At 37.8% G+C, this 12,873-nt stretch overlaps 1 protein-coding gene across 13 annotated transcripts in view; it reads left to right on the top strand.

Annotated features, from left to right (window-relative positions):
- The window catches only part of Stxbp5l (syntaxin binding protein 5L), a 239,596-nt gene that overhangs the window by 47,669 nt on the left and 179,054 nt on the right, over window positions 1–12,873 (top strand). For all 13 annotated transcript variants that reach the window (XM_052740647.1, XM_052740651.1, XM_052740643.1 and 10 more), the window contains exon 3: window positions 1,081–1,178. In XM_052740647.1, the coding sequence (XP_052596607.1) occupies window positions 1,081–1,178 (98 nt within the window). The remainder of the gene's footprint in view (window positions 1–1,080; window positions 1,179–12,873) is intronic.

Raw genomic sequence — 12,873 nt, 5'->3', positions numbered from 1 at the left:
AGATAAGCATATAGTAAGTACATGTGCATGTGTAATGGAGGGGGATGAAGAAAATGCTTTTCCTAAAAGTTAGTAAGTAGTAGTATAAAAACTGTTAAGATACATCAAATAAAAGAACCAAAACAAATACCAGGAGAGAATAAAAATGATTGAATCTGGAAAGGAAGTTATTAAAGAGAGATAGGATAGATGAATTTTAATAATCATGAATTATGTGATTTGTTATCAGTTGTTGACAGTGATAGAAAATAAAACTAAATGGGAGAGCAACAAGTAGGACATAAAAATTGTAATGCATTAGTCATGACACTTTTGATAATCATTCATATTACTGCATCTTTTAGTAATCTCTTTTAATTGTTACATGGTATTTCATTTCAAGATTGTACCACATTTAAAAAATTTGTTTATTGATAGGCACTCGGGCTATTTCTGATTTTCTACTATTATGATTAAAATTGCTAGTTTCCTAGGTAAGAAAATAATTTTGTGGGCATATGCCTTGAATTTTCTTAGGTGCATACATAATTGCTAGGGCCTGGTAAAGGTATATATGGTATATATTTAGTTTGTTTACAAGTTGTAAGATAGGTTTTTTTCTTTTTCAAGACAGAATTTCTCTGTGTAGTCCTCACTCTGTAGAGAGGCTGGTCCTGAACTCAAAGATATCCACCTGCCTCTGCCTCCCAGAGTCTTGGATTAAAGGTATGTACCACCACTGCCTGGCTGTATGATAATTTTCTAAAGTGGTTACAAAATATTTTGGGCCAGGCGGTGGTGGCGCACACCTTTAATCCCAGCACTCGGGAGGCAGAGGCCGGCGGATCTTTGTGAGTTCGAGGCCAGCCTGGGCTACCAAGTGAGTTCCAGGAAAGGCGCAAAGCTACACAGAGAAACCCTGTCTCAAAAAAAAAAAATTTTTTTGTACCCTAACCAACAGTGTCTGAGAGGTTATTCCATACCCATTTTTCTACATTTAAAAGCTAATAATAGCCATCCTGGTGGCCATGTAATAGTGTCTCATCATCATTTTAATTTTCACTTCCCTGACGGCTATTTCTACTATTTACTCTCTTTCAGACAGTTCGGCATGGTTTTCCTTATCAGCCCACAGCACTGGCCTTTGATCCAGTCCAGAAAATCTTGGCTATTGGAACAAGAACAGGTGCTATACGAATGTATCCTTAATTTTTGTTAATTATTCATTCAAGTAAGTAAAGCACTTATAACCAAAAAAGTGCATTGTTTCCTTAAAAATTAGTAACTATTGCTAAAATCACCACTGTCAGATTTCTTACTATATTTTTATCTTGGAGGTCACTGTTGATGTCCCTTCTTTAACTTCTGTTAGTGCTTGCTCGTGTCATTCTTTTTCTGTTAGATGTTTTTTAGTTATGCACAGAGATTGAACTTTTAGACTCACGTTTCTTCATTGTTTACCTCTATTTTATATATTTGTCTCTACTTTGATCTTTTTTGAAATTTACTTTGGGTTTAGTTTAAACCTTTTTAGTTTCTTAAGGTATAAATAGTCATTAATTTGATAACTTCTTTTATAATAATGTGCATATAGTGCTATAGGTTTATTCCCAAATGCATTTCAATGTCTTCTCCATTTTTCCAAATTAAACCTTTTATTTTGAGATTTATATTTAGGTATAAGAAATATTTCTGAGAAATCTCATGTATTCTTTGACCCAGTTTCTTTTACCTGTAATGTTTTATAAAAACTATTGTGTGATACCACAACTAGGGAGCTGGAGAGATGGCTCAGCAGCAAATGTACTTGCTGCTCTTGCAGAGGGCCCGAGCTTGGTTCCTGGCATCAATATGGTGGCTCCTAACTTTTTATAACTCCATTCCTCTTCTGGCTCCTGAGGGCAACAGGCATAAAATGGTGCTCATACATTCATACAGGCACTCGTTCGTACATATAAATAAAAAAAATTAAAAACAATATTCTACACTTCTACAGTCACCTTATTTTGACAAAGAGGACAACAGTACACATTGGAGAAAAGGTAGTATCCATAACCAATGGTGCTGGTAACACTGGTTAACTACATGTGAAAAAATGAAACTAGATCTTTCTCTCTCATCCTGCATAAAACTCAACTCCAGTGTATCAAAGATCTCAGTGTAAGACTTGATTCCTTGAATCTGATGGAGGAGGAAGTAGGGAATATACTTGAACATATTGGCACAAGAAAGGAACATTTGTTCACTGTTAGCAGGAGTGCAAAGAGGTGCAGCCACTCTGGATATCAGTGTGGAGATTCTTCTAAAAACTAGAAATAGATTATTATGTGATCAGCTATACCACTCTTGGACATATATCCAAAGAACTCTGTGATGGTGGTTTGAATGAGAATGGCCCCCATAGGCTCATATATTTGAATATTTGGTTCCTAGTTAGTGGAAGTGTTTTGGGAAGGATTAGGAGGTGTGACCTTGTTGGAAGAGGTGTGTCATTTGAAGTTTCAAAAGCCAATGCCAGGCCGAGTCTTTCTACCTCTGTCACCAACTTGTGGATTAGAAGTACTGTCTCAGCTACTATTTCAGCACCCTGCCTGCTTGCCTGCTGCCATGCTTCCTATCATGATGGTCATGAATTTACCCTATGAACTATAAGCAAGCCCCCAATTAAATGCTTTCTTTTAAAAGTTGCCTTGGTCATGGTGTCTCTTTATAGCAGTAGAAAAGTAAAAGAGTTGGGTGGTGATGGCACATACCTTTAATCCTAGCATTTGGGAGGCAGAGGCAGGTGGATCTCTGTGAGTTCGATGCCAGCCTGGTCTACAGAGTGAGTTCCAGGAAAGCCAAGGCTACACAGAGAAACCCTGTCTTGAAAAAAATTTAAAGAAAAAAGAAAAGTAAATGAGAAAAACTCTATATCCTATTGTAGGGAAACTTGCTCATCTATGTTCATTACTTCTCTAATCACAATAGCCAAGAAATGGAAACAACATAGATGTCCATGAATAGATAATGAGTATATGATATGTTTAAAAATAGAATATTATTCATCTGTTAAGAAAAATGAAACTGAAATTCATAGGTAGGTGAATGAAGCTGGAAATAATCATTTTGAGTGAGGCTACCCAGACCCAGAAAGACAAATGTCCCATGTTTTCTCTTATTTGTTAATGTTAGTTTTGTATCTCCAGATATGTGTGTTTCATTTGCAATGCCCATAGAATTAATAAATTATTAAGGTGCTATGTGGAATGGAGGACTTCAAGGAAGAGGAGATAGAACACATTGTTATAAAGGGCTAAAGGAGAATAATGGAACAGGAAGGGTTTAATGGGGTGGGTAATGGGAGGGCAGGGTAGAGAGAATAAGGGAAAGGGGTAAATAATTCTAAATACTTTTAAAAAGTCATATGGAAATCTACTACTGTAGAAACTCCCTAAAATATGTACATACACATATGTAATAAGAGTTTAAATGGAGTCACTCTATAATGGGATAACAATGCTCCCGCTAGAGACCACAGGCTAGCAAATGAAAAGGTACAGTGCCACAAATAGGTTACTTCTTTTGGAATTGTTGGCCATTGAGATCCCATAGATTCTCCCAAATACTGCAGACTATTTCCAAAGCTTTTACCTTCCATAACCTGACAGTAAGTCCATATTGCTGAAGACACCGCATAGTTGAGACACAAGAACACAGAGAAATCAAGATGGTACTCACCTGGAAGTTTCACAACTCTAAGCTAGCTTTCACCATCCTGGAAGATGCTATGCATGCTATTGGAGTAGAAAAGCAATCACTTATATAATCCAGCTACAGTAATGATTGACCTGGCAAGACATGCTCACGTGTGCAATGGTAGCATGTCCACTGGTGCAATAGTGGCATGAACAGTATGAGAACAACCAACCACTTTCTGCTTGGATTTAAGGCCCACTCCACAAATTGAAATCCATATCTGGTACTAATACTGGGACCAAGAACCTACGGCTAGATAGGTCAAGGGCCCTAGGGAAGAAGCTACTACTATTACTCTGCTAAATGCACATAGTAGAAAACCAATTCCTAATGGCTTATCATTATATACATAGATCAATGTATCTCTTAACTCCCATCAGAACATCTTTTGCAGTAGATGGCAATACAGAGACCTACAACTTGTCAAGTTGCAGAAAATAAGAAACTCCAGAATCCCCAGCTCTAAACAGGACATCCTATTACATCCCTTCCTCCCAAGGCTCGAGAATCATTTTGGAAAAGGGAGTAGAAATACTAAGAGCTGAAGCAGTAGATGACTACAAGGAAGCAGTGACTTTTGGACACAGCAGGGCAGTTGTACATATGAATTCAGAGTAGTTGTGACAGCATGCACAAGACTTAGGCAAGCTTAAGCCAGACAAAAAACTCAGGACAGAGCGTAGAGATGGGCTCAAATTCCCACCTCTAGCTAAGGAGCTATTGATAATTGATAGCTGATGGAAGAAGCAGAGTCAGTTTTCTTTAAGGGTGTCACCCATGGCAGGTTGGTCACACTCCAGTGGAAGGTTGTGCATCCAAGAGTGGGCAGTACCATCTGTATTTGATGGGTTTAAACTCCCCACAAATTTGGGTGGGTAGGGAAAGGGGGTAGACCTTGGAGGAGTGGAAGAAGGGTTGAAAAGTGAAAAACCTTCTTTAATTTGCCCCTTCTCATATCAATAGTATAATAAAACACAAATAATATTTAAAAAGTAATATCATAATCAGGATATACTCTGGAAATGACATTTCTTTCATTATACGGATTCTTCAGGTTGCCTATTTATGGTGACACTGGCCTTAGTTTTGTTTCTGTTGCTGTGGTAAAATGCCCTGAATAAAGATCAGCTTAAGGGAGTGAAGGTTTATTTTGGATGACAATCCAGAGTACATTATGAAGGGGAAGCATAGCTGCAGTAGCAGGAGGCCAGCTGGTCACATTAATTGCCACCAGCTGTTTAGGGAGAGGTAGGGCCTCAAGAGTTCCTTCCCAATCCATGAAGGAATGTTGAAATGTCCAGTCTTGTGTAATTCCACAGCAGCTTGCAAAGACCATGTCATATCCAGCAGACAGAGTTTCATTGGTGCTTACCTCCCCATCCTCCTCCTCTTACACATTCTGTCTCCTCTTCTACAATGTTCCCTAGGCCTTATACGGGGTGAAATAGATGTCCCATTTGGGGCTGATAATTCAACAGTCACTTGTTTTCAGTAATTTGACCAACTATTTATTTCTTCATTATTTCTCTATTGAATCACATTTTCATATCTTACATTGACTTTCTTATTCCATTTAGTTGTATGTGCTGTCTTGGAATTCATTCAGGAATGTATTTGTTTCCTCTTTCATTTCTTTGAGCATATTTATAATTATTTTGAGTTCATTATCTGGAATTTTGTCTAAGAACTCTTAGGAGGGGCCATTTTCTAGGATTGGTAGGTTTTGGAGAACATATGTTGCCTTAGTTTTTCACATTACTTCTACTTTTACATTTGGACTTGGACATCTGGAGTTAGACTGTTGGTTGAATTCATTTATTTTTTTGTTTGGCTCACCTTTTTTTTTTCAATGGACATGTTTGAAATGTTTCAGAGGTACTATGTTGTAGCAGAACTGAACAATCATTTCCTCCGTTAGACTGGTTTTCAGGGCTCCATTCCCTATGTTCTCCTAGGGAGAATATTATTTGCAATAACAATCCCTATCCAGGGATAGACCCTCTATGAAGATAGAGCCAATACAAAATATTCACCCCTTAAACACCAATCATTGTAAAAGAACACTGCAAGTGCTGTATGCATGTTATCACATACTAATTATTGTGGATGTAAGTCAGGGTCTGGTAGGAAGGAAGAAAAAAACATGGTAAGACACAGTGGTTAGCACTTGGATGATGGAAAGTAGAGGGGATATCTTAGTTAGGGTTACTATTGCTGTGACCAAAATAAAGTTGGTGAGGAAAGGGTTTATTTGGCTTACACTTCTACATCACTGTTCATCATTGAAAGAAGTTGGGACAGAAACTCAAAACAGGGCAGAACTTAGAGACAGGATCTGATGCCGAGGCTGTGGAGGGGTGCTGCTTACTGACTTGTTCTTCATGGCTTTCTCAGCCTGCTTTCTCAGAGAACCCAATACCACCAACTCAGGGGTAGTACCACCCACAATGGGCTGGGCCCTCCCCATCAATCACTAATTAAGAAAATGCCTTACAGCTGGATCTTATGAAGGCATTTTTTCAATTGAGGTTCCCTCCTTTCAGATGACTCTAGCTTGTGTCAAGTTGACACAAAACTAGCCAGGACAGGGGAGAACATAGATAGAAAGGGGAACTTTAAGGGGAGTGAAGGGTGTGTGTAGGTATGTGGGGGAAGGGTGAAGGAGGTTGGCTAAAGATAGACTGAAAAGAGAGGTAAAGATATGCTGTCAGATATCTAAAACTGCCTGATCTCTCAGCAGTTTGAAGCTTAGAGACTTAAAGACCTGTGAGCAGTCAGTGCTCTTTGCTAGAGATAAAAGAGAAATGAAGTCAGGTGGTGGTGGCATGTGCCTTTAATCCAAGCACTCAGGAGGCAGAGGCAGGTAGATCTCTGTGAATTTGAGGCCACCCTGGTCCACAAAACGAGTTACAGGACAGCCAGGATTGTTACACAGAGAAACTTCATCTCAAAAAGCAAAGCAAAACAAAACAAACAAACAACAACAAAAAAAACAAAAGCAAAAGAGAGAGAGTATATTTTGGGATATGGGGCAAGAAAAGAGCGCAGGGGTGAGCAGACCTGCTAAACTGACATTGGGCGTTAAATGAATAAATAGGTATAGGGAGAGGTGGGTGCACATACAGGATATGCAAACTGATTGCTGGGTTTCATCTGACATCTCTTTTGTTCCTTCTCTGGTTCCTGAAACATGTCTTGCTACTGGAAATTGCTCTGCAATGGGTGGTCCCATTGCTGTATTCCATATTTCTGAGGACTTTTCTGGATCAGGTTCTACCTCTGAACATGGTTCTAGCTCTAGTTCCTGCTTGGGTTTGGCTATGCTTGTGTCTCTGGCTCTGACTAAAGCTCTGGCTCTCTTCTTAATTTGTTCGATGTCTGGATTTGGCTCCCTACTCCTTAGACTGTTTAAATCCATCTTCACTGAGTGGTAATGGGAACCAGGAACAGATGGCTGTGAGGGGCAGGGCAATGAAGGAGGATGGTCAGAGCCACAGGTGTATTTGACACACTTTATTCACTCTAGGTAAGAGATGCCCCTGGGTCCAAGGATACAGAATCACACAAAAGTGGCTCTTGCCAGAATTCATTGCATAACAAGTTACATAAAAAGCCCATTTATTCCTTAGTCACACTTCCTTGTATATCCATAGCAGCCATCTTAACTAAGTCATTCTGGGTATCTATACCATTGCCATGGTGTCTAAATTTGTATCTGGCACTCGCAGCCTTTATTACCCTTTCAGGTGATCAGTTGGATCATTCCTTGGTGTTCTCTCTGTGGAGGAGGGGCCAGTGGGAGCCCTTGAATACAGCCATTTCTTTGTTCCAGGTACCAGAGTGTGGAAGATAAAAGGCTATCAGATGTTGTTGGCAGTTCCCTCACCCTCACCTCAGCCACTCTGTACTCTGCTTCCGCTTCTTGGTTCTGTAAGTGAGTGTGTTTGAGGAAAACCACTTTCCAGCCGGTTCCTTTGTGCTGGCTGGCAGGGCCTCTGGTGGAGCTGAGTTTAGCCAGCCACAGTGATTTGAGATTTTCTCACTTGTTCCCCGTGGAGATCTTGACCTTGTAAGTACATTGGCCAACCATTCTTTTGCAGGAAACAATATTATTTTCTATTATCTTGACTCTTTTCTTTCACTTCTCAAAGTTTCTTTGGTGAAGATTCTAACCAACCTTCTTACCCAGAAGTCTGTTTAATTTTCTTAAATGATTGTTCTGGCTAGAGTATGAGATAATTAGATATGTGAAGATTATCAGCTTTTTTCTTATTCCTGACTTTGAAGGAAAAAACTTTTGTTAGAATAGAAAAGTCTTGCTGGCCTGGGTAGAGATCTAATATTCCAATTGGGCTGGTTTAGTCACTTTGGCTAAGGGACCACCACAGGGAAGTGGGTTCACCTTAAGTATGCTAAAGAGATAGATGGAATAATCTGTTCTTTAATGAGATATTATACTCTTCCTTCCCAGAATCTTTAATTGCTAGGAATGATGAAAATTATTTGAAATATTTCTTAGACATTTTTTCTTCTTTTTAAAAAAATCATTTATTTATTTATTTGTTGGTTTGTTTGTTTAATGTGCATTGGTGTTTTGACTGCATAAAGGTGTCAGGTCCCCTGTCTGTGGTTGTAGACAGTAGTTAGCCGCTATGTGGGTACTTGGAATTGAACACAGGTCCTCTGGAAGAACAATCAGTGCTCTTAACCATGGAGCCTCTCTCTGGCCCCCATTTTTAATTCTTTTGAGAACTCTCTGTTCATGTCCCAGGCCCATTTTTGAATGGGTCATTTGATATTTTTAGTTCTTTATATATTCTGGATATTAGTCCTCTGTCAGATGCATAGCTGTCAATGATTCTTTCCCATTCTGTGGGCTTCCTCTTCATGGGGTTGTTTCTTTAGCTGTATGGAGCTTTTTGTTTTTATGAAGTTCCACCTGTCAATTGTTGGCCTTAAATTTTGGGCAAATGGAGTTCTACTGAGAAAGTAGTTTCCTACACCTATATCATATAGGGAATTACGTGTTTTCTTCTAGCAGTTTCAGGCTTCATATTTAGGTCTTTGATTCATTTGGTGTTAGTTTTTTTTGTGAGGTGATGGATATGGATCTAATTTAATTCTTTTGCATGTGCGCATCCAGTTTTCTCAGAGCCATCTGCTGAAGGTGCTTTCCTTTCTCCAGTGTATGTTTTTGGGATCTTTGTGAAATATTAAGTGGCTGAAGTTACATGTGCTCATGTTTGCATCTTTGCTTTTGTTCTATTGGTCAACACGTTTGTTTTGGTGCCAGTACCATACCACTGTTTTTGTTTGTTTTGTTTTTGTTTTATCATGATGGCTCTGAAATATATCTTGATATCTGGAATTGTAATTATTCCAGCATTGTTCTTCTGCTCAGGATTGTTTTGGCTGTCCAGGATCTTTCGTGGTTCTAAATGAGTACTAGGATATTTTCTTCTATTTCTGTGTAGAATGAGATGGGGTTTTTGATTGGAATTGCATCAAATCTGTAAATAGCTTTTGGCAAAATGATCATTTTCACAATATTCTAATCCGTAAGTATGGTATATCACTATTTTCTAGTGCCTTTCTCTGTCTCTTTAGAGGTTTAAAATTTTCATTGTGAAGTTCCTTCCCCACCTTGGTTATGTTTATTCCTAGATATTTTGTTTTCTTTGAGACAATTTAAATGGGAATGTATACATGATCTGTTTCTCTGTATGTTTGTTGTTATTGTATAGAAAAGCTATTGATTTGTGCAAATTGATTCTGTACCCTGCCACATTATTGCTGAAATTGTTTACCATTTCTAGAAATTTTCTGATAGAATTTTTAAGATGTCTCAGATTTTTAATATGAAGACTGAAACTCATGTATAATATCAAGTTATTTGCAAATAGGGATAGTTTGACCTCTTCTTTTCTCATTTCTAGTCCTTTAATTTCCTTTTCTTGTCTTATTGCTCCAGCTAGTGCTTCTAATACAATATTGAAAAAGAATGGGGATAGTGGATATCCTTTATCTCATTTCTGAGTTCAGTGTGGCTTTGAGTTTTTCTCCATGTTCAACAAGGACATTGGCCTGTAATTTTCCTTTTTTGTTTATTTTACTGTGAATCCAACTTGTCTTGGACTTTTTCTTGGTTGGGAAGCTTTATTTCTATTTCAAGTTCCTCATTCATTATGGATTTGTTTAGGCTGTTGACTTCTTGGTTCAATTTTTAATTTGAAAGGAATTCATCCATTTCTTTAGGCTTCCCAACTTAATGGAATACATGTTTTTAAAGTATTGCCTTATAATATTTTGAATTTCTTTGTTATCTGCTATCATGTTTTCCTGTTCATTTCTGATTCTGTTGATTTGGAACCTCTCTTTCTTTTGGTTAGTTGGGCCAAGAGTCTGTCAATCTTGTTTAACTTCTCAAAGAACCAGCTCTTAGATTTGGTGATTCTTTGTATTGTTCTCTTTGTATTTGTGTTATTTTTTGTCATCCATTGCTTTTGAATTTGGTTTGTTCTTGTTTTTCCAGCTTTTTGAGTTGCACCATTAAGCTACTTTTTGTGGATTGGTTTCTCCATGTTCTATGACTCAAGTATATGATATCTTTAGCAATAGAGTCTTGCCATCAAGTTCTGAAGGGTAATCAATGGCATTAGCAATAGCTTGTAATGCTTGTGGATCTATAAGATCCCATTGTATAACAACTCAGAAAGAGTTAACCCATTTCTGGTACAGGTTTTTTTTTATTTATTTGCTAGCATATGATGTCTAGTTGGGGTATTGCCCCCACCCCCACATTGTAGGGTAACTCCATTAAAATTCTTCTTAGGTGTGTATGTGTATATGAATATGTTTTCAGAAGTTATTACAGTAGCAGGTTTCCATATGGGGTTTTTGTTTGTTTGTTTTGTTTTTCAAGACAGGGTTTCTCTGTGTAGTTTTGGTGCCTGTCCTGGATCTCACTCTGTAAACCAGGCTGGCCTCAAACTCACAGAGATCTGCCTGACTCTGCCTTCCAAGTGCTGGTATTAAAGGTGTGCACCACCACAGCCCAACTCCATATGGTTTTTTCAAAAGGCCTTTAGTGTTAGTTATTCTCCCCATGTTCCTTCCTCTATATTCAATAGTCTATTGGATAAAGGTCCTCCCATCCCACCTCAATTTAATCCTTCCTGTTCCATTATTCCTCTTTAACCTTTTATATCTTTCAATTGATTAATGTAACCATATTGGTTACATATTAAGGCAACACCATGTAGTTAAAAGGGAGGTTTATTTTGTGGGGTAACTTACAATTGAAGAGATAGGTTGCAGGGTCTGGGAAAGGTGAAACACAGTCCAGCGGTGTTCTCTGGAGAACTCTGCTTGGTCTACCTCCAGCGTGCAGGATTCAGGAACCAAGAGAGCAGGCCCCTTCGATCTCAGGTCTTCAGGGGTCCTCTCTTGGCTCCGCCTTGTTGACATGACAGTTACCGAAGCCTCAATGGGGGTAGTACTTTCAGGTCAAATCTGGAACAGCTACCCACTTCATAACCATTTACATTTAAGGTCACAACTGAGTCAAAACCATTACTACTGTTATTTTTGTCAGTTTTCTTTTTGGTGTTTTGAATATCTAGTGTTTTTTTTCCTTCCTTTTTTATTGCTAATTGTGATTTTGTAGTTTATTGCTCTGATAAGGTTTGAGTCTTTCCTTTTTCACTGTTATGAATCTCTTCAAGTGAGTTATATACTTTCATGATAGTAGTTATCTTTTGCTTTTGGATGTAGGACTTCCTGAACCATATTTTGTAATGGTCTAGTGGTGGAGACCTTCTTGAGTTTTTGGTTTTTTGAAAGGTCTTTATTTCTCCTTTGTTTCTGAAAAGCTTTGCAATATCTTTCTTGGAAGTTGTTTTCTTCTAAGATAGAATGTATTATTCTGTTCTCTCTTGAATTGTAAAATGTAGGTGGAAGTTTCTGTCCTGCCAGTCATCTCCTAAATAACCACATAGAGACTTATTATTAATTATAAATGCTCAACTGATAGGTTAGGCTTGTTACTAACTAGCTCTTACATCTTAAATTAACCAATATTATCTATGTACTACCATGTGACTTGGTACCTTTTTTCAGTATGGCATGTTAATCTTGCTTCTCGCCATGTTTCCTGGTGATTCTGACCTCCTTCTTCCTAGCATTCTCTCAGTCTGGCTCTCCTACCTAAACTCCTCCTGCCTAGCTACTGGCCAGTTGGCACTTTATTAAATGAATGAGAGCAATAATACATCTTCACAGTAAACAAAAGAATTATTCCACAGCATTTTCCCCTTTTGTCTAATTAAAAAAGAAGATTTTAAATTTAACATAGTAAAATTATGTATAACAAAAACAGTTATCAAGTAAGAATTATAGTTACAATATCTATATTTGGCTAATTTAGAAAAAACACTCTATTATCTATCTTATCATTGTGAGCCTAAAGTTTTATACCTAAATTATTTTTTAATCATAACTAAGGAAAACTATAAGTTTAACTATTTAGTATTTAACTCCATCAAAGACCCCAGAAGGGTGTAATATTGCCTAATGACAGGGACATCTGGCTGCCTGTACAGTCACCCAAAGGTCCTCTGTGACATTGGAGGAGAATCCGTCTTTGGCCTACAGATATTTTTGAGAAGCAAGGAATCTTGAAGGACTGTCCTATCTGTCTTAGCAAAGTTTGTCAGTCACTTTCTTTTGCATGCTGCTGGTCCAGTTTGGACAGTATACTGTCATTAGTCAAAACAATGCCTAAATCGCTAACTTTTGTCATAAAGAAAACAAGCTCCATATGGAGTTTCTTCAACACCCATCATCTTTTTTGAAGTAAATTGGTACTGCCAGGAGCAGACATGTCTCACTGTCATGGAAAACCTCAGGTTATTAAACCTCTTAATGCCATATTCTGTAGGTCTTTGAAGTGTTTCAAGACCATCTATTTATCTAAACATATATGTTTAGCTTTGAAAACATACCTAATATGACTACAAGTTTGATTATTATAGATGATTAACTTCTAACCTGTATTACTTAAAAATTTTTAAATGAGATTCATAAGCAGAATCCCCTAAACAAGAGAAGAAACATATATACAGTGTAACAAAAATAAGTTTAAATTTATCAATAAAC

The sequence above is a fragment of the Peromyscus californicus genome, unplaced genomic scaffold (genome assembly GCF_007827085.1).
Source record: "Peromyscus californicus insignis strain IS unplaced genomic scaffold, ASM782708v3 Scaffold_16__1_contigs__length_79575227, whole genome shotgun sequence".
Lineage (NCBI taxonomy): Eukaryota > Metazoa > Chordata > Mammalia > Rodentia > Cricetidae > Peromyscus > Peromyscus californicus.
The sequence above is the reverse complement of the archived record's forward strand: the minus strand, read 5'-3'. Positions and strand labels throughout refer to the sequence as shown.